At 44.3% G+C, this 25,243-nt stretch overlaps 1 protein-coding gene across 1 annotated transcript in view; it reads left to right on the forward strand.

The window, feature by feature from the left end:
• Window positions 1–25,034, forward strand: part of LOC148024295 (uncharacterized) — a 216,396-nt gene extending 191,362 nt beyond the window's left edge. Inside the window, exon 11 of the mRNA XM_087693919.1 lies at window positions 24,589–25,034. Coding sequence (XP_087550045.1) covers window positions 24,589–24,751 — 163 coding nt within the window. The 3' untranslated portion in view covers window positions 24,752–25,034. The remainder of the gene's footprint in view (window positions 1–24,588) is intronic.
• Window positions 25,035–25,243: the final 209 nt, after the last annotated feature.

Here is a 25,243-nt window from a genome sequence, read left to right on the forward strand (position 1 = left end):
TCTTCACTACCTACTAGGAAGTGGTGAAGGACCCCCTACTAATGGCCTTCCATGAGATTTTCACTTCAGGAAAGATGCCAGGGAGTCTTTCGGCAAGCCTTATCAGTCTTCTCCCCAAAGGGGAAGACCGGTTGGAGCTTTCCTAGTGGAGACCGATCACCTTATTGTTAATGGCCTATAAGGCACTAGCAAAGATGATTGGTAGGCGACTACGCCCTGTGCTTCCAGACATCATCCATGACACACAGGTAGGTTTTGTCCAGGATAGGAGCATCCTAGACAATGTATTTACCTCTTTGAGGCAACAGTGGGCTCAGCATAGTGGGCAGAGATTGGCCGTACTACCCTTGGATTTGGAGAAAGCTTATGACAAGGTGGATTGGGATTTCCTAGAGGGCACCATGGTGAGGTTGGGTTTCCCCAGGTTTGGATTCACAGGGTCTCCACACTTTACAGATCGGCCACTAGGAGGGTTCTCATAGGTGGAAAGCGAGGGGAGGAGTTTCGGCTGGAGAGATCGGTCTGATAGGGCTGCCCCCTGGCCTCATACCTGTTTCTGCTCTTTGCAGAGACGATGTCTCACTTCCTCAAGTCACGTGTGAGCGGATTGCGCGGCCTCCGACTTCCAGTGAGAGAGGAGACTAGTGCTTAGACTCAGAGTATGTAGATGATACAACATTCTACATAGAGGACAATGAGTTGATCCCGGAGAGAGTGAGACTGGCCCTTGATGTGTTTTTTTTTGTAGCGGGAGTGAAAATCAACTGGTGAATGTCAGTTGGTTTCCTCACAGACTTGGACTCTAGCATGGAGTGGGGCGTCCACCTGGGATTTAGATGGGTGAGCAGAGGGCAGATCGTCGAGTACCTAGGGTTCTAGGTGGACTCGACATCACTCTTGCCGAGCAGTTTCTTCCTGTCCTTGATTCTATTTGGAGGAAACTGACCTACTGGAGCACAACTCGCCTCTCACTGGGCGGCCAAGCCCTGGTGGTTAACCATGTCCTCCTAGCGACGGCCTAGTACATCGCCTCGTATCGGTGCTTCTCCTCATCCTGTGTAGTGCAGCTTTGTCGCCCACTGCGGAACTTCCTTTGGTCAAGGTTAGATGGCTCCAGGGATTCCAAGGCCAGGGTGGCGTGGGTGACCATCATACGCCATTGGTCAGAGGGAGGGCTTGGGATCATAGACCCAGAGTATCAGAGTATGGCCCTTTTAGGCAAGCTAGTTGTCCAGGGCCTCACACTAGGCGGGCAGACGTGGAAGGTCTTATTGCAAGAGGGTCTTTAGGACTGTAAATCGAGGCTTGGCGGTGAGTGGAGGCCGTCCTTGAGATGGATCTTCACATTAGCTGAGATCACCCTCCCCTCTCTCCCCCCCCCCCAGATCACCTTTCCTATGCAGCTTACTCCGTGTGTGGCAAGGCCTCTGTAAGGCCCTAATATAGAGCCCCCCAGGATGCTAGGAGGAGATAGACCGTCAGCTGGTGATCTGGAACCCCCAGGTCAAAGATCGGGAAGGGGCATAGATTGGTGAGCGCCTCCACATCCAGTGGGCTGGTTGGGAGGCTGGCCCGGCTCGTACCATCAGGACATGGCGGGAGGTGTACAAGATGGCGGATGAGGAGGTGCTGCAGTGAGTATCAGGCTGCCAGAGAGGAGTGGAGTTGAGAAACAGGGAGATAGACGCAGCAATACCTCTGGAGTGGCTTGCTCCCCCGATATGAGAGACAATAGAGCCTGGGGAGGTATGGGCCGCTAGGTTTTCACATGCAGGCATCCCCCTACAGGTGGCAGGTAGAGTGGGCGGTGCTCCGCAAGGGACTTTCTTCACCATTCAGGAGGGGGGGCGTCTGGCCCTTGACAGAGGGCATTAGGATGAGGGGATAGCTGCCCTTTTGTGGAAGAGGATTCGGGTGGTGGGCCTTTAGGGGAAGACATGGCGACTACCCCTATGTTTTTTGGAAGAAGCTCAGGGAGTGGCACCTTTGGATCTGGGAGGGCAGACCACTTGATGAGCTAGAGTGGGATCTAGGAAAGTGGCTATGGTTGGCCACTGCGGTTACCAAGAAGCCACTGAGGTTCCTGGAGTACACTACCAGGATTGGAAGATACATACTGATGGAGGAGGATATGGATTGGGCACCATCCAGGCACTAGGCAGAGCACAACATCACGGAGCCTTTCCAACGGACCTTCTGGCACCGCCTATGGAATAGCTGGAGACCGAGGAGGATATCGTATTTCTTATGGCTGGTGGCACATGGAGGCTTGGCGGTGGGAAGTTGGCTTGCCCAGATATAGAAGGAGAGGTTGTAAGCGTTGCACATGGTAGCCTCTGGAAACCCCAAAGCACTGCCCTTGGTCATGTGAGGAGGCATAGCTCGTGTGGAGAGGAGCATGCCACATCCTTCGCCATATAGCACCCGGCCTTGGATGGATCTCATGGGAAGCTTTCTGCTGGCTGGCAGGCAGCCAGGGGTGTCACCTCCTGTATGAGGCCGGAATGCAGGACACGATATTCATTATTGAGGTAGGGTCGTGCGCAGTGGTCGGTTTGGAGGCTCTACCCATCCGCCAGGTACTGGAGCCCATAGCAAACCGCTCGGAGGTATGGGAGATCATAGGGAGTTTTACTGGATTGTATATCTGGAAGATGTGGTGTCAGGAGGCTTTCGCCGGAGAGACTTTCAGTATAGGCGACCTTAGCAAAGCTTTGGACCTCCATAATCCACTCTCTCTGCAGCTGATAGGATCAGGTGCAGGGCGAGTCCAGGGCTCGTCAGGAGCTCCGTTGTCATTTCATGCGCAATTGGGGAGCCAGGACCTGTTTTTTGTGATGGAGGCACGCAGCCCCAGATGGCGATACACCCCCCTTCCATGGCTTCTTGCCCCCATTCCCCCTAGACTGCCTTGAGAGGCTTGTATACATGATGTATTTGTGAGTTTGCATCAGCTCTAGCTAGTCAGTTAAGCATGAGCATGCCGTTGTAATCGGTTTTTTTGAGTAATATAATCAGCCACATTTTACTTGCAAACAAAAAAGTCTTCAAGTCATTGCCTTTCTCTAAAAAATGCAACCGATCCACGCACATGACCGGAAGCTTGAGAGAGAGGATTCTCTCTCCGGTGCCGCATGAGCCTCCACTCTTTGTCTTTTACCGGAGCTGAATGCGGATGTGGAGCCCCCACCACCAATGGTAGAGGCCTCTCCTGCATCAGTTGAAGATACGCCCACATTTGATGCTTCCTTGTTAGTAGGCATGGGAGTTGTTATTGATAACCCACTTCCTCCTCCTCTTGTGGATCTCCCTCTCATCTTGGAGAGAATCTCTTCCACAATCTTTTGAGGGATCTCCTTGCATGGAGCGACTTGCCCCCCGTTCTTGAAAAGATGTTGGAGAAGCCGAATTGCACCACTTGTATAGTGCTTTCCCGCAATACTTGCATGTCCAATGGTGGGAGTTGGACTTTTTTGTGTCTCTCTCCACATGGATTGCGTTCGAATTGAAAGCCTAGTGCTTCTCATGAGTCATGGTGTTGATGAGCAAGTTTGTGAGATCGAAGGATCGAGGTGCAGTTGAGAGTGCAATAGACAGTGTGAGAGTGAGAGAGACAGAGTGAAGCACAACACCCAATCCAATAGACTGAAAGAGTGTAACACGAAAGTACAAAGTACAACCCTTAAACCTTAGGGTTGTAGGGGGTGTTCACACCCGACACACGGTAAGAGCCCATAAGTGTGTAACATAAGCACATAAGCACATACGAAAATAAGACTATAAGTCTGGGGGAAAAAACCTCTCCTACCGAGAGTAAAAAGTGCCCCAGTGTCCTACTGATCACCAAGACTCCCATATGAGCGTAGGCGTAAGTGAGGCGTGAGTCAAATACCCAACAAACCCCCCTGGAGTGAAGAGTGATCAAGAGTACAAGGATCATCCGCCACCAAAGGATATCAAATTTAAAGCATCGCGAAATGCTTCAAATTTGTCACGAGGAAGAGCTTTGGTGAAGATGTCTGCCACATTACCAATGGTAGGACAATAGACAAGGCTGATATCACCTGCATGTAGCCTCTCTCTGACAAAGTGATAATGGATCTCAATGTGTTTCGTGCGGGCATGAAACACTGGGTTCCGTGCCACTGCAATGGCACTCTGACTGTCAGTGAACAAAGGAGTAGGCTCCGTAACAGATACATCCAGATCAGCTAGCAAACGTCTAAGCCATACGCATTCAACTGTGGTAATGAAAGCTGCCTTGTATTCAGCTTCACATGACGATGTGGCAACAGTGGATTGTTTCTTGCTAAGCCAAGAAATGCAAGAAGAGCCAAGAAAGAAACAATTGCCACTAGTGGAGTGACGTATATCATAATCATCTGCCCAATCAGAATCACTGTAAGCATGTAACTGCAGTGGTCCCCCCTTGGCATAAAGCAACCCAAGAGATCGAGTACCCTGCAAGTAACGAAAAACACGCTTGACAACTTGCCAATGTGACATACGTGGCTGATGCATATACCTGCTCAAAGCTGAAACTGCAAACTGTATGTCCGGCCTAGTGTTGCATAGGTAGATTAGACATCCAAGTGCAGGAGCATATGTATGTATATCAAACAAATCACTGTCATCATGTAATGACAGTTTCAGTCCAGGTTCCATGGGGGTACAAACTGGCTTGCAATCCTGCAAGCCAAACTTCTCAAGAAGCTGCCCAATATACCTTGACTGTGATAGCCCAATACCTCGAGCATCATGTATGAACTGGATGCCCAAGTAGTAATGCAAAACTCCCAAGTCAGACATGTCAAAAGTTTGCTGCAAATTTTGTTTGAATGCTGAAATCTGATCAGCATGTGTTCCAGTGAGCAAAAGGTCATCAACATAAAGACATATAATCAGCATAGATCCCCCTTCTTTACATACGTAAAGGGTAGACTCAGATGAGCTGTTTAGAAACCCCTGACCAAGCAAGAAAGCATCTATTTTTGCATACCAAGCTCTAGGAGCTTGTTTCAAACCATATAGTGCCTTTTTGAGCTTGCATACCAAATGTTCTGAGCCTTCAACTGCAAAACCAATGGGCTGCTGTACATAAACTTCCTCCTGAAGTTCCCTATGTAAAAATGCAGTCTTGATATCCAGCGGATGCACTGTCTATCCATAATGTGTAGCCAAAGCAATCATAGACCTGATGGTCGTCATACGGGAAGTAGGAGCAAATGTCTCCTCATAGTCAATGCCCTTTTTCTGTGCGTAGCCTTTAGCTACAAGCCGTGCCTTGTATTTATCAATGGATCCATCTGCTTTCCTTTTCAGTTTGTAGACCCATTTCATTCCAATGGCTTTCTTCCCAAATGGCAAAGACACCAAATCCCAAGTTTGATTCTTAGTGATAGAATCTAATTCAGCTTGCATTGCTGCCATCCAATGCACACTGTGTTGTGTATCCTCAAAACATTCAGGCTCTTCATTATCAAAAGTACTTGCTGCCATAACAAACTCCATGGTATGTGCTGAATCATGCAAACGAGTTTGCCTTCTAGTACGACCAGCCATGGGTGCATCCAAAGGACTATCTTGCATAGTTTGCAAATACCATCTAGGTAACTGTCTAGCTTCCTGACTGTGTGCAAGCTCTTGCTGAATTTCAGTTTCAGCATTATGTTGAATATTCCGATCAGCCAATGGCTGAATTTCTTCACTTTCCATAGGAGCAGCTGGCTGAACATTAGGTTCATTTTCTGAAGCTCCAGCTGAATCACCAAAATTAATGGGCAGCAGCCCTTCAGAAACATCACGGGCAGCCTGATATGTGTCCAAACCAGCCAAGGATAATTCTGATTTTTCATCAAAAACAACATCCCTGCTAACAAAAACCTTCTTTGTAACGAGATCATAGAGTCTGTAGCCTTTGCTCTCATTGCTATATCCCATAAAAATGCACTTAACAGCCTTGTTGTCCAACTTTTTTCTAAGTACCAGTGGAATATGGGCATAGGCAAGACACCCAAAGGTACGAAAGTGACCAACAGAAGGTTTACGGCTGTTCCAAGCCTCAAAAGGTGTGATGGTTTTCAAGGCTTTGGTAGGGCATCTATTCAAAATATGGCAAGCACACATGACTGCTTCCATCCAAAAACTATGAGGCAAGCTCTTTGCCTTCAGCATACATCTGGCCATCTCCACGAGTGACCGATTCTTCCTCTCTGCTACCCCATTCTGCTGTGGTGTATAGGCAGTAGTGTATTGATGGACTATGCCTTTCTGCTTCAAAAAAGAATTCAGAATAGAGGACATGTATTCCCTCCCTCGGTCCGAACAGAGAGTCTTAATTTTGCATCCAGATTGATTTTCAACAAGTGCACTGAAAGCTAAAAATGCATCATACACTTCTGACTTCTTTTTCAAACAGTAGACCCAGCAAAAACGTGTAAAGTCATCAATGAATGTCACAAAATAATAACAACCGCCCAATGAAATGGTTTACATAGGCCCACAAACATCTGAATGCACCAACTGCAATCTGGTTGTTGCTCTGAAAGCAACATCACGAGGAAATGAGAAACGATGCATTTTCCCTAAAATGCATCCCTCGCATAAGTGCTCAGGAGGTCTCTCCAAGATAGGTAAGCCATCCAGCATCTGAGTATGCTGCAAAAGCATCAAGTTGCCAAAGTTTACATGCCCCAAACGAGCATGCCATAACTCCGCCTGTATCATAGCAAGAGTAAGAGTGGATGTCAAGTATGCCGACTAATCTACTGAAAGAGCATCCAACTCATATAAACCATGACACAAAAGATCCTGTCAAGACCAAAGTCATGCGTTCTTTATCTCTAACCATGCAACGGTCATCATCAAATGTGACCTGCAAACCACAACGTACCAAAGAAGAAATAGAAAGCAAATTCCTCTTGATTCCAGGCACAAACAAAGCATCCTGCAGGCAGAGAATAGAGCCATCAATGGGGCTATGAGCTGAATCTCCCCAATACCACGAACAGGGTATGATGCATTATTGGCACACTGTACAGATTTCCCAACGGGAGGTGCACTAACTGAAGCAAACAATTCTCTGCGAGATGTAATATGTCTAGAAGCACCACTGTCAAAGAACCAAGTGTCAACATCCTCTGTAGAGCTAAGTACTCTATCGGCCCAAGAGATGTTATAACTGCAAGTGTAAAAACAATAGTCCCTGTCCACAACAAAGGACGCTGACTCACTAGCAGTGGAAGGAGTAGTAGAAACAGACATTCCTGACTCCTTCTCTTTGGCAATGCACTTCCTGCACTCAGTGATATAGTGGCCTGGCTTTTTACAATAATGACATTTTCCTTTTTTAGCTTGCGTCCCTCCTTGTGTCTGATTCTGCGATGTGCCCGAAGTGTCAGAACTCTGTGGAGCATTTTTCACCTTGCTGTTTTTGCCTTTCTGCCTTGCCACAAAAGCCTGCTCAGAGACTACAGCATCCACACCACTATTTTTCCTTGTTTGCTCCTCCTCTAGAAGCAAACTAACCAGTTGAATAAAAGTGAGTGGGTGCTCGGCAATCCTCATGGTGAGGTTCAATGCAGTATGAAAAGACAAGTACGAAGGAGGTAAGGAATTCAAGGTGGTAGATATCAACTGTGCATCTGAAAAGTACTCACTCATCTACATTCATGAGCTGCTCCCTCAAGTCCTGAATCTTATTCAAGTGATCCTACATAGAATCACCCTTATTCATCTTCAAAGTCTCTAACTCTTTCTTCAAGAAAGAGATCCGAGTCTCATTTTTTCCTGCAAACATATGCTCCAAAGTCAACCATGCATCTCGTGAAGAAGATGCTGAATGAATATGAGGGATGATGGGCCGCTGAACTGCCAGAGCAATCAGCGACAAGGCCTGTGCATCACGTGTATCCCAAGATTTTTGAGCTGCAGTTCTTGGAGGAAGTAGCTAAGGTGGAGCGGGCTAAGATCCCCGTCGTCACGTGCTCCTTGAGGAGGAGGAGTAACGGGAGCTACAACCCCCGGTTGAGTTTCCTCTCCACTGACATAATCCCATAAATTCTTGGCCACTAATACATTCTTCATCATGAATGACCATAGCAAGTAATTGTTTCCGTCCAATCTGTCTTCCTTGGATACATACGTAAATACATCACCTCCCTGATTTGCCATGATGACAAATTTCCAAATACAAATGAGCAATGTCAAAGCAGTAAGGACTGGAAATCTACAAATTTCCAGAAATTGCAGCAAACACACTTCTACAATTAATGTGCAAGGGCGTACTTTGTCAAAAACTGTCTTTTAATGCACGCTTTCCAAGGTGCAAACAGTTCTCAGCAACACTGTTTTATCAAAATCTCCAAAATTTTTGCCAAAATTTCTGTCAAAACAGTCTTTCTGTGACTATAACAGCAGTTCATATACAACTGTCCTCAAAATACACAAAAGCCCCAAAATTTCTGATGAACCAGTCCAAAAATTTGCATCAAATTTATCCCACACCTGTATCATGTATGCGGTCCCTGCTGCGTATGAACCTCCTCTGTCAAAAATTGATTCTGGGACTAAAATAAAAAAATATTTTTTAATTATTTTCTAAATTACCTAACGTGGATTGAAGGCGGACGGGGCAGTGTGGTAGGTCGCTGGTCAAACGGAAGTCGTCGGGCTATCGGAGCAGGCAAACAGGACGCAGGTTGTTAACGTGGACTACAGGCTGACGGGCGGACGCTGGTCAGACGGTGTCAGGCGGGCTGCTGACGTACCAAAGGCAGGCGGCATTGGAGCTGGCGTCGCGCCACAGTCAGGCGGAGTTGGTGGCAGTTGGCGCTGGAGACAGGCAGCGCACCACAGGCAGACGAGCTGGAGGCAGACGACGCCCAGGCCTGCTAGCGACTGACGAGCGCCCTGTGCACGCTGAGCAGACGCAGGGCTGAGGACACACTTGGCTGAGATGGCGACTCTTGCAGGTGCAGTGGCAGCACGCAGGTACAGGGTGAAACTGACGGGGGCTGCAAACAGTGGGAGCTTCAGTCTGCAGACTGAAGACTGCTCTGATACCAAATGTGAGATCGAAGGATCGAGGTGCAGCTGAGAGTGCAGTAGACAGTGTGAGAGTGAGAGAGACAGAGTGAAGCACGACACCCAATCCAATAGATTGAAAGAGTGTAACATGAAAGTACAAAGTACAACCCTTAAACCTTAGGGTTGTAGGGGGTGTTCACACCCGACACACGGTAAGTGCCCATAAGTGTGTAACATAAGCACATAAGCACATACGAAAATAAGACTATAGGTCTGGGGGAAAAAACCTCTCCTACCGAGAGTAAAAAGTGCCCTAGTGTCCTACTGATCACCGACACTCCCATATGAGTGTAGGCATAAGTGAGGCGTGAGTCAAATACCCAACAAGGTTTTCAAACAAAGCCCGTGAGAGTCATTGGAAGGCTAGGGATACGAGTGCTCAAACACTTGAAGGGAACTCTTGACTATGGTATCAAATACAGTTCTAGTACTTCTCTTGTGGGATATTATGACTCAGGTTGGATAGGAGACAATGATTCCAGAAAGTCAATTTCTGGTTCTTTTGTTTCATGAATTTTCTCTTGGATCAGTAACCCTTCCAGAAGTCGGGAGTTGGTGTATGTATTAGCTTTAGAATTACTACGATTATCCGAGTGGCAAGGAAGAAGCAACCAAGAGTGGCATTGTCTTCTACCGAAGCAGATTACAAGGTAGTCTGTTTTGCTACATGTGAAGTAATATGGTTAAGGAGGATCTTATGGCATATGGGAGTGCAGGATGAAGACCCGAGTATGCTAAGGTGTGACAATCAGAGTTGCATCACCCTTGCTAAGAATCCAGTGTTTCATGCACACACAAAACATATAGAGATCCAGTATCACTATGTGTATGATTTGATCAAGGATGAGATAGTGAATAGAGGAGAATGGATGGATGAAGAGGCTCAAGGGAGAGAGAGAGAGAGAGTGAGATGCTTGAGTCTTGACTCTTGAAACTTGAAAGTTGAAAGAGAGGGAGAGGCCCGAGGGTTTGGGTAAAGTTGAAAGAGTAAGAGTGAGAGAGAGGAGATGGGAGATAGAATGGCAAATGCTTTGATAAGATGCAGGATAGAGGGGATGGGAGATGAGATTCGAAAATGGCAAATGCTTTGATAGGGTGTGGTAAAGAGGGGATGGGAGATGAGAATGACAAATCACAAGTCAATTCAAGATCCAAGAGAGGAAGATGAGAATGGCAAATGCTTGCTGAATTTGTGTGGAAGCATGGAGGAGAGGAGCACCTTTTGTAGATGAGAGAAGGGTCAAACGGTCAAAGAGGGGTCAATAGTCAAAGAGGGCTGCCAAGTGGATGGAATCTAAGGGCTTGTGGGGGTTGGGGGGGGGGGGGGGAGGAGGGGGGGGGAGGGGGGGGGGGGCGCAGAGTGCATAGCTGGAAAAGGGGGTGAGATGAGGTATCCAAGGCTTCCCACCCCCCCAAAAGTGCCACATAGGTGAAATGCTCCGGATTAAAGTGTAGGCAGAACGTAGGAGGATGCACAAACGTGGTGGCCAAGATCGGCCTGTTTTTTCGTACAGATATGTACGGTACCGTACGGTATGATCAGTATCCTATGACGTACGGAGACAACTATGAAGGAAAGGTACAACTCTTTCTGAAGCAAGTCTTATCATCATGATTCTATAAAGCCTATAGGTAGGCCGCTGAGTACTAGAGCTGAAGTAGCTACTTTTGCTAAGGCCAGAGTAACCACTTTTGGTGGAGTTACAAAAGCGATTTTCTGCAACTGCTAAGGCCAAAGTAACCACTTTTACTAGAGCTGCAAAGTATGGTTGTCTCCAAAAAGGTATTCCTCGGATGAAGATGGAGCCTCACGGTAAAGATACTCGTCATAAAGAGCTCATTTCCAAGGCATCGCTAGAGCTCATTGTCACTAGAGCTACACCATGGCTTTACTAGAGCTACATCTAGAGCTATAGCTCAACTGCCACTAAGGGGCTCACCATCTAGTGAGCAATACCATCATCATGTGTGTTGAAAAGTAGAAAAAAGCTTATATACATTGTACAATGAGATTTTTGTGATTCTATGGATTATGTGGGATAATTGGGCGCAGAATCTGAGGCCGCCCATGATGCAGAAATTCAATGTAGCAATGCTTGGCTGCAGGATCAATGGCTGGGTAGTGTGGCAATGCTGCTAATTTTTATTCATAGAATGCTTTGGATGTAGCTAGTTCAGATGCATTCTCTCTGTTTTTGTCCATAGCTTGCTTCAACAAACTACTAAGACCTCTTTTGTGTTGCAGAGATGAGATTGTGCACCAATAAGGATACCTTCCAAGCTATGTTTTCCATACTCCAAATAAGAAGCCTATAAATTTAACTTGTGTAACTCTCCAGCCATACTAGAGAAGAGTTTTGTTGTTGGCTAGAGAAGATTGCCGGCTTGCACTTCAGTGCAGGTCAAGGATGATATCATTCATGGTGCTTGCTGCAGACAAGGTGGTTGCCTCTCCTTGATGGTAGCTTAAAAAAGGCATAGGGATACGGTGTAATGACCAATTCTATTACTCCTGTTAGGGCTGTAGGTGTAGAGGATTTGGGTGGTGGTTGCATCTGTTAGCAATATAGTGGGCTCATGAGTGGGTTTGAGATATGCCTTAGTGGGACAAACATGACTAAGTATTTTAGGTTTTTTAAAATTTCTCATTGTGATGGTGATTTGGGGATTTATTGCTGGCCGACCAACATTAAATGCTGGCCAACCTGGTCACTTTTATGGCATTATTTTGTGCTATAGTCAGTCTCCTCCTCCGCAGTTCAATAATTCACCACTTGCAAATTCCAATGTAGGGTCCTATTGTATAGAGGGAGCCGGTGCTAGTGCCCACACAGCCACTGAGACTGACTATTGTATGTGATTGTCTCGTTTATTTCAGCATTCTTCTATGCTTCCATTATGGCATCCACTTTTGACATGGTATCAAATCTCAAAATCTATGTTTGTGTTGCTGCCCCTTGCTGATTATTGATCGTCTATGTCTGCTACAGCTGTGCAAGTAGTTTTTTCTGGGACTTTTCAACCTTCCAATCTTTGTGTTTTGCTTCTGCGATCACCTTCCAGGCTGCATTGACTGCATTTAATGCTGCTACTGCCTGTGTTTTCTGATTTTCTGCATTATTTTAATACTAGTGACAACATTTAATGCTTTTTTGCCTGCGCTATGAGCCTCTTGTGCTTGTGAAGGCTGGGTGATAGGCTTTTTTAGCCTCTATCCATCTTTGAATGGTTGATTCTTCCTGATTTTTGCAAATTTCGCGATTTCTACAGTGTGTGGACTCTGTTTAGTGCCATCTATGCTATGTTTTAGTTGTACTCTCTGTCTCCCCTCTTCTTTCCTCTGTTTTCCCTTCCTATTCTCTCCAAATGGCTCCCCTATTCTATTGATGGCAAACTTCACGGCCCTAATTACCTAACATGGAGTGTTGTTATGAAACCATGGTTTGTGTAGAAGCGGTTATGGTACATTGTTTTTGGAGCTATTGAGCATCTTGAGCGCCCACTCCTCTTCTAGCTGATTTTGACGAGGACAACCATCAGGAAGATATGCTTACATGGGATTCTAATGATGCTCGTGCATATTCTTCTCTTCTTCAATGTTATCTCTAAAGAAGTGCTTCCAGCGGTCACCTCATGCAGGACAACTTCAGCGATATGAACAAAGCTTCAAATGTTGTACAAGGCTTCCTCCACCATGCATGTACTTACCCTCTATGGCGAGCTCTAGTAGATGAAGTTTTAGCCAAAGGATACTATCTAGTCATTCTTGCTTCGTATTACATAGGTACAGGATCAACTTTATGACATGCAATCCACCCTTCCAGAGTCTCATCTTGTGGGGATTATTGTCTACAAGCTCCCTCCCAAGTTTGATGGACTAGCCAATGCCTTGCAAGCCCAGACATCATCAATGCCAATGAGCTTTACCCGTATGTCCTCCATACTGCTTGAGCATGAGGTGCCTTTGTGAGTACAAGGGAGGCTTCCATCTCAATATGGTGGCTTCAATGAGGCATTTGTAGTATTAGAGAGAAGTGACAGGAAGAAGCAGCCGAAGGCCCAGTATTATCGTCGTGGTGAGAAGGGACATTTGCACAAGGATTGCTAAGAGTTAGTGGCTTCAAGGAAGAAGCAACGGGATATGGACTCATATGTTGAGTCATCAAACTTCAACTTTGGCCAAGGCATGAAAGCACTCACATCTTCTTCCGACCGAGGGAAGGGCTTGGCCGCCCCTCCTTTTGCTAGTTTCTAGTACAGGTGATGTGGTCGTCCCTCACGATTCTTGAGTGCCAAAGACCGAGTGTAAGAGGTTCGTGAGGTAGTGTAGGTGAGCCTCATCTATTTAGGTATATAGGTGCACAGGTCCTAGAGAGGGACTTTCCTAACACATCTAGAAGGTTTTGAAATCCTAGAGTTGTTACTTAACAAAGAGCGGGATTGACTCCCAGTCCAAGCTCACATGAGGGGACACTTTGGAGGTCTTGGCCAAAGGTGGAAAATTCATGTTCACATATACTCAGAGGCATTTTTGATAAGATGGTCATGTATGCTACTACATGGCATTGTTGACCAACACAAAGAGTTGCTATGATGCTTCTCTATTTTCAAGTTTTTGTATAATCGGCATCGACAATCAGGTTTTCCCCGAGGCATCTTGGTGGTGGCTTGATCACCCACTACTTGGGTATTCATGGTTCTATTTTGGTGGTCTTTGTTGTATGGCCTATGATACATCATTATCATTGTATCATTATATTGTATCAGATCACCCATGATCTGAGAGAGTATTAGTAGTATAGTCAACTCATGAGTGAGTCTAGGATGTGCCTTAAACAAGCATTACTGAGTATTTTAGGTATTTTTAATATATCATTCTCATGGTGATTTGGGCACTTATTGTTAGCAGACCAATATTAGATGCTAGCCAACCTTGTCACAGTTATGACATTATTTTGTGCTATATATTCAGGCTTCTCATCCACAGTTTAGTCATTCACCACTTTTAAATTCCAATGCAAGGCCTTTTGGAGAGAGGGAGCCACTATTAGTGCCCACGCAGCCAGTGACTCATTGTTGTATACGACTGTCTCATGTTTGGAATATGGATTCCATTTTCCAAGCACATCTTTGAGTTCTTTCTTGTGGTGTTCTTGTATTTTCTCTTTTCTCTCTTATGTCTTGTGTTCAGCAATTTATTTCAGCATTTTGACATGCTTGCATTTATGTATCCACTTCTGACAATATCAAATCGAACTAACAAGAGTGTCAAGGAGGCAATTTCAAAGGTTGTGGGGCTTCCAAGTCCAAAGTGGGAAGGGTTTGGGATGAGAATATAGATGGAGTGAAGGTTGATGGAGCTAGAGGAAGCAGTGGGAGAAAAGCAGCTCTGGTAACTAAACCTACGGAAGGGCCATAGAACAATTTATGGAGGTTATAGTCAAGGAGAGGAGGGGACTATAAGGTAGCAATATGATACAGGCTTAGCTAATCATTGAGGACGAAGAAGTTTGTATTGGCCTAGAAGTAGTGGTCATTGAGACTTTCGTACAAGGTGCCATAGAAGTCCTTTGGGGTGGCTTCCTCTAACATTAAGAGAAGGAATTACTAGAGGTAGAGAGGGATGGGCTTGCAAGCGATATGTGAAGAAGCGTGCTGAATGAAATGTGGTATGGCTATACATTGTATGACTATTCTACTATATCTTTTTAGGTGATCTTGGAGCACCCAAGCTATGAAAGTGAGCCACAAAAAGGGGCGAGCATGATACAATGCGCACCATCCTTCATAGTGAGGGTTTTAACCTAGCCGCTACCATTGCAAAAGTAGAGAAAATATTGGAAGAAGTAATACAAGTTCACCACCTCATCCGAAGGATCTTAAAACGCTATTGTTCTTGAATGAAGGAGCTTGGGTGAAGAGGCATCCAAACGATTAAGACGGTTGACCTTGAGATATTCAAATGGAAGATGTAGGATGGAGGCCATCAGGGACATGTCAGAATGGAGATGTTGTGGTAGATGGGTGTGTTGAGGGATGTAACATAGGCAAAGACCGTGGTCGATTTGGGGTAGCAAGGGGTGATTTCATCGCACATTGCGAGAGGGCAAGTGGAAGGAAATGTGGCTGAATATGCCAAGGAGAGGTGGTTGCAAAGTGTTGGTGGGAATAATAGTGATAGAGGGATTTGAAGGCTTGTCATAGTCAAAGGGAAAATAGTTGGTGTCTGTGTCTGGCTCTTTGTCGGGATAGACTCAATCACCATAGAATCGCCAAGAGCTATTGAGGCGAAGATGGTGGAATTAATGAGTGGTGTTGGAACGTGCCTCAAGCTTGGATTGCCTTCTGGAAAGAGTTGAAGAGTGCTTTGGTGAGATTGTTGCATGGGAGTTTGTGTATCAGCCATGTCGAATTTGATGAGGGGATATCTGTTGAGGTGAAGCTATGGGAAGGCTGAAGATGGAAAGAAAATCAGAAGAAAGTAAAGGCTAAGGGTGAAGAAGAGAGAAGATGGTTTAAGATTGCCAAGGGTGAAGAAGTCACAAGATGGTTAAAGCAGAGAGTTGGAGAAGGGGTGAGCAAGGATGTTTTGAAGATGCTATTTTTTCCTTCTTCTCTCATCTCCTTTTATTTTTGCTTTTTGTAAAACTGTTTTTTGGGTTTGAAAACAAAAAATGAAAATTATGGAGGTGCAAGTCGAGCGACTCAAGCAGCCTATTATACCTACCTCGCCACAGTGGATCCAAGTGCACGCATGAAGATCAGCCACAATGGGGCGCAAGTGGGGGCAATTAATAGTTGATTGTTGGTGGGTTTGGGTAGAGCCAGGTGACGTTTGGGGGAGGGGAATGGAAGGAGAGGGAGGGTAGGGTAGCGCGTGGAGTTGGAGAAGGGGCTTGAATACTATGGGAAAAGCTAGCAGGTAGTTGGGGAAGCTGGGGTGTCGGAAGGGGGGCTATGAGGAAGCAACTTGTGGGGATTGACAAGACGAAAGAGAGGGGTACACATGGGGTGGGAGATTGACTTGCTTCTGTTTGTTTTTCTCCCTTGTTTTTTGCTTTCTCTTTTGTTTCCTTTCCTCCCATTGATAGGGCCATGGCAATATTGTAGTTGCACCCATGGTTGGCAACATTTGAGGCATGGGTGGGTGCTTTTGGAGTCAAAGTGAGAAAGGCGTTTTTTTCCAGAGTACGGGAGCCCCGGCGATAGTCACAATTGGAGCCATGGTTGGGTAGTGGGACTAGTGAGATAACGAGAAGGCAGCCATAGTTGGGTAGTGGGATTAGTGGGATAATGAGAATGTGGGCTCAAGATGAGCGTGCTTTCTTCTTCTTGTTCTTCTTTTTGGAGGCAGGTGTACCTGCGGCTGGGGCTTCTATGTAAGTGGAGCCCTTGGGATGGGAGGAATCGAGGTGATTCAACCACCTCTCTTTTTCTTTTTCTTGCGTCAGCCACGGTTGTAGCCATAGTTGTTGATGCAGTTGTGGCCATATTATAGTAACTGTTGCTAGGCCATGGCTGAAGCCATAGTTACAACCATGGCTGGAGTCATGGTTAATGGAGTATACCGTTGGGGTAGCATGGGGTGAGAGTTTACTTTCTTTTTTCTTGTCCCCTTTATCATATACACCCCCCCCCCCTTTTTCACAATCGAAACCATAGTTGAAGCCACGGTTGTAGGCCTTGTTGGAGCCAGTCAAGGTGAGAGAGTCATCATTGTAGTTTGGTGCCATCATTGTGCCATGGTTAAACCTCGGTTGTTGCCACTGTTGGGAAGCATAGAGTGAGAGTCTGTTTTTCTTTCTTTCTTTCTTTCTTTCTTTCTTTCTTTCCTCCCATTGTTGTGCCTTCACCCCTCTCTGTAAGCCAGAGAAAACTTTTCATGGTAATGCTTCAATTCCTACCATAACAAAGTTAGGGAGGGAAAAGTTAAGATAGAAATGAGGAGTTGGAGACCACTGTTTTTGCCATGGCATGTTATGGCTACTTCTAGAAATGCCATGGGTAGCAACAAAAAAGCAGTATGAACTCAAATGAAAATTAGGAGTGGGAACCTTTTTGTTTAAAAATTTCAAATATGGAGTATTGCCTTATAGTTGCCGCAGTTTGCCATGGCAATGCCACTGTTGTGCCTAGCTAGGGGAAGGGGATGGATTTGATAAATGAAAATATAGAATGAAAATGATGTGAGAAATGAAAACGAGGTTGGAGTGGGTTAGGGGAACACAAGGTTTGGTCAAGTTTGCAACCCTAAGTCATAATTGTGGTGTAGTTGGAGCAAAGTAGAGGGGATGGATGTGAGGAATGAAAAATGTGGAATGAAAATGGGAAATAAAAATGAGGTTGACTGTGTTAGGGGATTGTGAGGCTAGGTCAAAATTGGAAAGTCTAAGTTGGGCTGGTTAGGAAAAGTTCTCTTTCAAGAGATGGGAGGAAGTATCTGTTAACTCGAGAGCCATTGACTAAAGGAAGTAGATCACCTATGAGGGTGCTTAATCACACTACTCCTTGGGGAAAGACCTCAATCACTCTGAATGGGCCTTGCCAAGCACAGGTTAATTTTGCTATTGTGTTTTAGAAACTTGTTGGAGTGGAGATGAACCAAGTCATCCTTCACAAAGGTTGATTTATAAAGATATCTGTCATGCCAAGCTTTCCTACATTGTTGCGCCATGGCCACTACTTCAGCTATTGCATTCTTTGTTTCTTTCAGAAGGGTGAGGTGATGAGGGGATGAGGATGGATTCGAGGGGTCACATGTAAAGGTGCAGGGGCTCTTGTGAGCAAATTCAAATGGCAAGATGGTCTCTAGTCAAAAAGCGAGTTGAAAAGGGCTTGCTAAGGTTGTTGCCTTGAATGTAGTTCGATATGCCCACAATGTTCCAATTAAAGCTGGATCCCAAGTTGTGGGAAGCTATGGCATGTGTTTAACAAGAGTTTACATAGGACCTTGTCGGTGCTTTCAGGTTGCCCATTTTCTCTAGGATTGTAGATACAAGATTTTCTTTGGAAATCTTGCATTTGGCGAGGAGAGTACTAATAGTTTCATTGATGAAGTGGGAGCCATGATTCGGCATAATCTCCAAAGGGCATCCAAAGTGACTAAAAATGCTCAAGTATAGAAATTTTGCCATTGTGTTTGTTGTGTGTTCTCTTGAAGCAATGGCTTCAACCCATTTTGTGGTGTTGCTTGTGGGCACCAAAATGTATTTGTGCCCTAAAGGAGAAGCTGCAGGGGTGATAAGTCGAGACCCCAATTTCCAAAAGATTACCATCCTGTGGCAGTGTGCAGAGGATAGTGGCTAACAAGAGTGGGTTTAGGCCCACATTGTTGACAAGCGTCGCAAGCTTTGGCAAAGTTCTTGCAATCCTTGAAAGTATAGAGGGCCCTTAGAGGTTGGTTTAAAGTATCTTGACTATAGTGTCATGTCCAAGGTAATGAGCACCTATAGAATGTTCATGGGCTATATTTATGAGATTTGGAATTTCATGTGGCAAGACCCAATGATAAAGCACCTCCTCATGGCCCAGACAGTAAAGACAGTCAATGGACATGTGAAAGGTGCGTCTTTTCAGTAATAATCTCCACTTCCCTTGAGGGGTCATATGCTCTTGAAATTCACCTTTAGCCAGTAAGATTGTAACCAGCCTTCCTTCCATGGATGGGTGGTAAATCCTTGATTACAACTTAGTTACAACAGCAAACAATTAGTGCAAATCTGAAAATACAAATTTACCTACTAATCTTGGACAATGCACATCCAATTGGCCCCAAAATTGGTGCCCCTTTCAGTATTTCTTTAGCCGAGAAGTTGATTTACAATGGGATTCTCCCAATCCCTTTTGGTATTCCAACTCCCCTTGCTGTGATGAATCATCAACAAGTCTTTAATCCGATTTGCCCCTTGATTCAGGCGATCAATTGGCCACCACCCGCTTTGATGGAGATGGAAAATGCCCCAAATTCAATTATTTGTTGGTCCCTACACTTGAATAGGCTAAAAATAGCTTCAGCCCTCTTGAATCTAAGTCTTGGAGCTTCCAATTTTTGGCACGCTTCCCGAGGCTACTGCTAAACCCTAATTTCTGCTCAAATTAGGGTTTATAGTAGAGAAATCTGAAATTTCTTAGCCTCCAGGGGTCCAAATGCCGAGATCTTTGGAGCAAGGCTGAAAAATGGTTGGGAGATCAGAGGAAAAACTATAGGGAGAGAAAATTCAGAGTTTTGTAGCGAGGAATGACTGAAAATCAGTCAAATGCAGCTGTTGCCCTGCCACAACAGCTTGTAGATGCAAAGAACTGAAGAAAATCAGTCATTTACTGCTGTCGCTCCATCTCAACAACGTATAGATGTTGTCTCTCGTTGTTGATTGGTCTTCTCTTGCCCTTGGCAGCCTCATAAGGTCCTCCAATGGCTGCAAATCAGACCACTAGCCTCTTCTCTCTCTCTCTTGCAAGCTGAATTTATTAAAATGCCTCTCTCCGGCCTCTAAAGACGTTTTTCAGTCTTGCATGGGTATTTTTGACAAGTGGCAGCCTTCCCAAATGGTTTTTCCAGCATTTTTCATAATTAAATATTGATTTTCGACCTTTAAATACTGAAAATTAATCAAGTAATTATTTTGTTGCCCTAAAAAATAATCTAACTGGACAATAATTAAATTGGCTAGTCAACTTCCATTCTCGAGTGTCTCTGCGCCATCTTTGACCATCAGATTGGCGTTAGGTACCATTAAACGCCACTTCTCTAGTGTCACCAACTAACACTTATGGCCAAATGGATGACCTAGGCCAACAACTAGCACCAGATACCACCAAGTACCTGCGCGGCATAACTTATAGCAACTTTTGCCTTCGACATCCCGTGATTTCTTTGGGTCCCGAACTCGTAAATTTACTTAAACCCCAGTTGCACCTCACATGTGCAACATATACGTAATCATGTGATTAAAAATTAATCCACATGTTAAGTGAGGTTTCAAAAATACATGTCCTCGTGACAAAGATCATCCATGATGTTTGTGTACAATGGTGGTATAGCCTTAACCTAATAAAAGGGAAAAGTTAAAAGACAAAATGTTGTCAAGAAGGGAGTTCATCATTTATACCTATAGCTGGCTCTCTTGTTCCAAATCTCAAAGTCAAGCTCATGCAAAAGCAAAAACCAATGCCATGCACTACCCACTACAAATATCTTTTTTAGCAAATATTTTAATTGCTGGTGATCTAAAAGCACCTAAAATGTGTACCAAGAAGACAATGTCTAAATTTCTGACATAAACAATTGTCAATCCTTCTCTTTCTATGGTAGAGTAATTATGCTTTGCAAAATTCAAGAGCCTGGTAGAGTAAGAAATGGGACAATCCATATTGAGATTTTGGTCATGTTGGGTCAAGACTGCTCCTACAACATTGAGACAAGCATCTATGTGTAATGAAAGGTTTTTGACTAGTCAGGGGTGATTAATATGGGGACTCTAGCAAGTCTAGATTTTAGATAAAGAAAAACTTCAGTGGCACTAGATGTCCAACTGAAGGGCAGGGAAGGATTACTGAGCCGTGAGATGGGTAGGATACAGCAGCATATTGTGCCACAAACTATCTGTGATAACTAGTGTGTCCAAGGAAAATTTGTTCTTCTTTAGCTGTGGTAGGGACTGGTAATATGAGAATGGTAATTATCTTTTCTAGGTCTGGAGCTAACCCTTCTGTAGAGACAATGTGGCCAAGAAGGGATCCTCCCACGACTGTGGGTGTATGAGGTGTCCCCTCGCCGAACAGACAAGCAGGGCACCTGCATAGAAGTCATCCAAGAATACCCATAGAAAGTTGTTAAGGGCTTGAATATGGTATATATGTCTCTCTAGAATGTCGACGGAGTCATGGCTAATCCGAGTATTTGAGTTCTTTGACTAGAAAGGAGGGATGGACTGATTATGAATTTAAGGGAATCAAGAGAAAGCTTTATGGCTACTTTTTTGAAGAATGGACTTCTTTGGAAACATTGGAATAATACAAGAGGTTTGCCATTGCGAGTTGTGTGTGACAAGGAGACTCAGTTGTTTGTAGATCATGCAAGATTTTCATGAGAGCTTATGGGCTGGTCATAGGGGTATTTGGGCTACTTTTGAGAAGATCAAAGAGGGATATTGGTCGAAAACCCTACCCAGGGATGTTTTGGAGTTTGTAGAGACTTGCAACACATGTCAGATGTATTCTTTTGTAAGACACAGAGGTGGGTTTAATCCTACCTTCCTCTTTCGATGCATTATAAATGGGTTATTGATCTAGTGACCATGCCTATGGGACTTTGAAGATGAGGTACATTGTTTGTGCTCATGAAAGAGGGCATCCTCCAATTATCAAGGTCTGTCAATGTTTATGCTGAAATTCACTTTGTCTGGTTTGATGACAGTTGATTTGAAGTCACTTCATACTGAATGTTGTTTTGCAAGTGACATGGTCATTCTTAGGCAGTAAGTGGCATTGTTTTTGGGATAGGACAGAGGAGTGTTTTACACTATTGTGTGGTCTATAGGAGCAGCCCACTTTTTGCACCACGTTTTTCAGCTGCTATAGGCATCTTCAGATTGGGAAGAAAAAGAATCTGCAACATATGCTTTTTTCTGGTTAATCACTGAAAAAAGCAGGGTTGAACTGAACTTGACAGGGAGATCACTACTTGTGGATGATTGATGCATGAAAAAGAACTGATCTGAGGGTCTTTGGACTGCTGTGGATAGATCTATGCAGGGATTTCAGGCTGTTGACTACTTGCTCAATGAGTTCTACCATGATTTGCAGTGATTCTATTGCATATTATGCTCCCAATTGAGGGGTTTTTGTGGCCAGATGATCTTCTCTGACTGCGGTAGGTAATTGAAAGCATGGATTTTAGGCTGAAAACAGGGATCTTTTGAAGGGAAGAACAGGGTATTTTGTCAGATATGTGTTGCTTTGGTACCAGTCTAATTTATGCATGTCTGAAGCCTTATTTTTGGGTTAGAAGTACATTGTTATGAGCTAGGATTGATGTATAGCAGACTATAAATCTTTTGGGCTGAATCAAATCAATAGTCACTTCTCAGACATGGGTTGGCCTCTTCTCCAAAGGAGATACCCTTCAGGCAATCACTATGTCTAGTACAGATAGTATATTCACTCTTTGGTTGAGGAGGATGGATGCATCAAGCAAGAGGACTTGGAGCATATAGAGTTCACAGGATGTTTTGGGCAAATGAATGGAGATATTGGGCTTGTTAAAGGCCTCCGTATAGATTATAGTGGGATCCAAGAGAGTGAGTGTGGTGGGATCCATTTTGGGTAGGCCATGTGATGTGGCCGTCTTTGACTACAGTACTAGGCTAGGGAGGAGGATTCAGATGAGCAAAATCAGGGTACAGCCCCCAACCACCTCCCACTGGCAGAGATAGGGCATATCAGATCATATCTTATCAGGCTTTTAGAGGAGGCTAGATGAGAGCTTTACACCCAAGAACATTTCTCTCTTTGTATGGCTACATAAGAGCTTAGTAGTTGGCACTTGGCTTGGATATGGTAGAGACATAGTTGCATCTGTAAATGGTATGGACTGGTTTGTATAGTACGATTCATGTAGTATGGTATGATATGTATCTATACAATTTAGTATGAAAAAACTGACCTTTTTTTGGCCTTGCCTTTTCAAGTACGAAATCTCGCCTTTTTAATATGGAAAAACTGCCCCTTTTGTGTGATCTTTCATGTGGAATGTATGATGTCTATGATGTATCTAGCTCCCATCTATCTACTTGTAAGTCGTGGTGCATGTTGCACATGTGACTTATGCCATACGGGTTTTGGCTTCTTACCCTTGTGCATTCATCTTACATACTCTAATGGCATTGTTATTTTTGCTTCAAACATGTGCTCTATCATCATAGTCCAAAATAATTGAGTTTTTTTTTTCATACTAATATCGTACCGTACCTCATAAAATCTTAAGGTACCATTTAGTACCGTATTGTATCGCACCGTACTATACCATACCATACCTTTTGTACGTGATAGAGACCCAAAGGCATGGATGAGATGTGGTAAGCCATAGAGGATGTAGACACAATGCTAATTGGAGTAGGAGGAGAGCCCTTAGGATGATATTCCATGACACAACTAAGACCATGGTCGTTACCTTGGGGGGGGTGGGGGTGCTTGGGTCACAGACAGAGGCCTAGCATGTGGCTATGATGTGTCCAAGGGAGCCTTTTTTCCCTCATCATTGGACAGCATTTGAGCAAGATCCCCCTTCCAGACTACTCATAGGCACAATGGACCCAAGGACATTGTCACAAATGGGAGCTGATTGCTAGTATAATAGCTTGGTATATCTGAACTGTGAGGTGCAGCCACGCTATACTCGCAGACCCGGGACTCTAGAACTTTCTTTCATATGGCCCCTCAGACGGTCTATTACTATAGCCCACCAAATTGGTTGTTCACACAATCATTGTACTTGTGATATACTTAGACACTCTCTAGAGAGTTTCTTGAACTTTGTATTTTTACCCTATGCAGACTTCTTCAAAGTGTTATTAATAGAAAATTTATTTTCTTGGAAAAGAAAAGGGCATGTTGCCAAGATTAGATGGGTGGGAATGGAGATAATGATGTGCAGAATGGGAATCAATGAAGCATTATCTTCAGGATTGTTTGAGAACTTAAAAAGCGTGTGGCGCGCAACTATCAAGGTTCTAAACTGGCAGCATCCATCCATAGGGCACATCACCTGACACCCATAGAGTGCTCTACTAAGCTGGGAGTTACTTGCTCTATGTGGAAATTCTGCAAGGTAGTAAATCTAAATCCATGAAAATCAGGTTGTTGTTTAAACCCTCCCTTTGCAACTAGTCAGTGGTTTGAGTGATTGTCTGCTGGCATGTTTGGAAGGCAGCCATTTTGCTGAGACCTGCGTAATGGCAGATATGTTATGTGAAATTACACAAGCCTTCAAGATGCCATCCAGGGTGCCTTGAAGGCTTGGATCAGAAAGAGGGCCTGACCTTGTGACCGCGTCAAGGCAGGCTTTTGGGTTTTTAGGAAGCTGTGCACACCATCAAAGTGCCCATTCACAGGCAGGCATTGGTGCCAAGTAAGATGTTTAGGGGAAAAGCTAAGAAATTTAAATCTTATAAAAGAAGCAACAGATGATAATATGTTTTCCATTAGACAAGATTTTTCGGGTATAGTGCATCATAGAGATTTGCCATGCTGACTAAGATTTTGACAAGTAACTTGACTTGAATGGCCTTCAGGGCTGTACATGCATTTCTGGATTTGTTTGTCATGCTAAGGTATCTGTTTCACCCACAGCTCCCCTAGCACTCAAACTCTTGTTTGATTGTTTCATTTTACACCCTTGGAGTAGCATAACGCAAGGCATTGTAAACCTTTTTACATCTCTGTTTTCCGGTTACAGCTGCCCTGCATCAGAAGGTTAAGCTGCCTTGACAATTCCATTTGCAGATCTGGGCAGGTATGCCAGACTCGATGGAAGCAGATGGCAAAACATTTGGGAGAGAAAAGAACAAGCCTTTTCTTGGAGAAGCTGGACTTGCTAGTTCAAAGGTATGCGCCTCAGTTGGTTGAAATGCATGCGCCTGTCAGCAAAGCTGAGACAGGGCAGTAGACACACGGAGCTCGCCGCCTGGTTGATGAAAATATGAAGGTAGGACTAGACTCGAAAGAGGATACATGGAGGCCAAATCGTTTACCATTATCTTATTCAATCATGATCCTCTTATGCACCTCCTTTATCAATCAAAGAAGGAACATAAATGTTCTAATATTAAGGCCTTGAAGTTGTTGCTCATTTGATATATTACACATTATATATGTCATTACGCAGCGAATTGGACATGTTTTGCAGACTCTAATTAATACTACATCTAGGAATATAATGCATTCGTTGTGCTATGTGTAGTTGATACATTCCTTTGTTGATGTGTAATTTAGTCATAGCTGGTATACATTTAGACCATCATATGCATCTTTGTATTGATTGTGTGCTATATGTATAACTTAATGTGAATTTACGAGCACATTTTGCACTAATGACCATGTGGTGGAGGAGTAGGGTTTCTATTATGTTGTATATCTTGATATGTGCTCTTTATCTGTA

Source organism: Lygodium microphyllum, chromosome 15 (genome assembly GCF_053477565.2).
Source record: "Lygodium microphyllum isolate KBCC chromosome 15, Lygodium_microphyllum_v1.1.10, whole genome shotgun sequence".
NCBI classification, from domain to species: domain Eukaryota; kingdom Viridiplantae; phylum Streptophyta; class Polypodiopsida; order Schizaeales; family Lygodiaceae; genus Lygodium; species Lygodium microphyllum.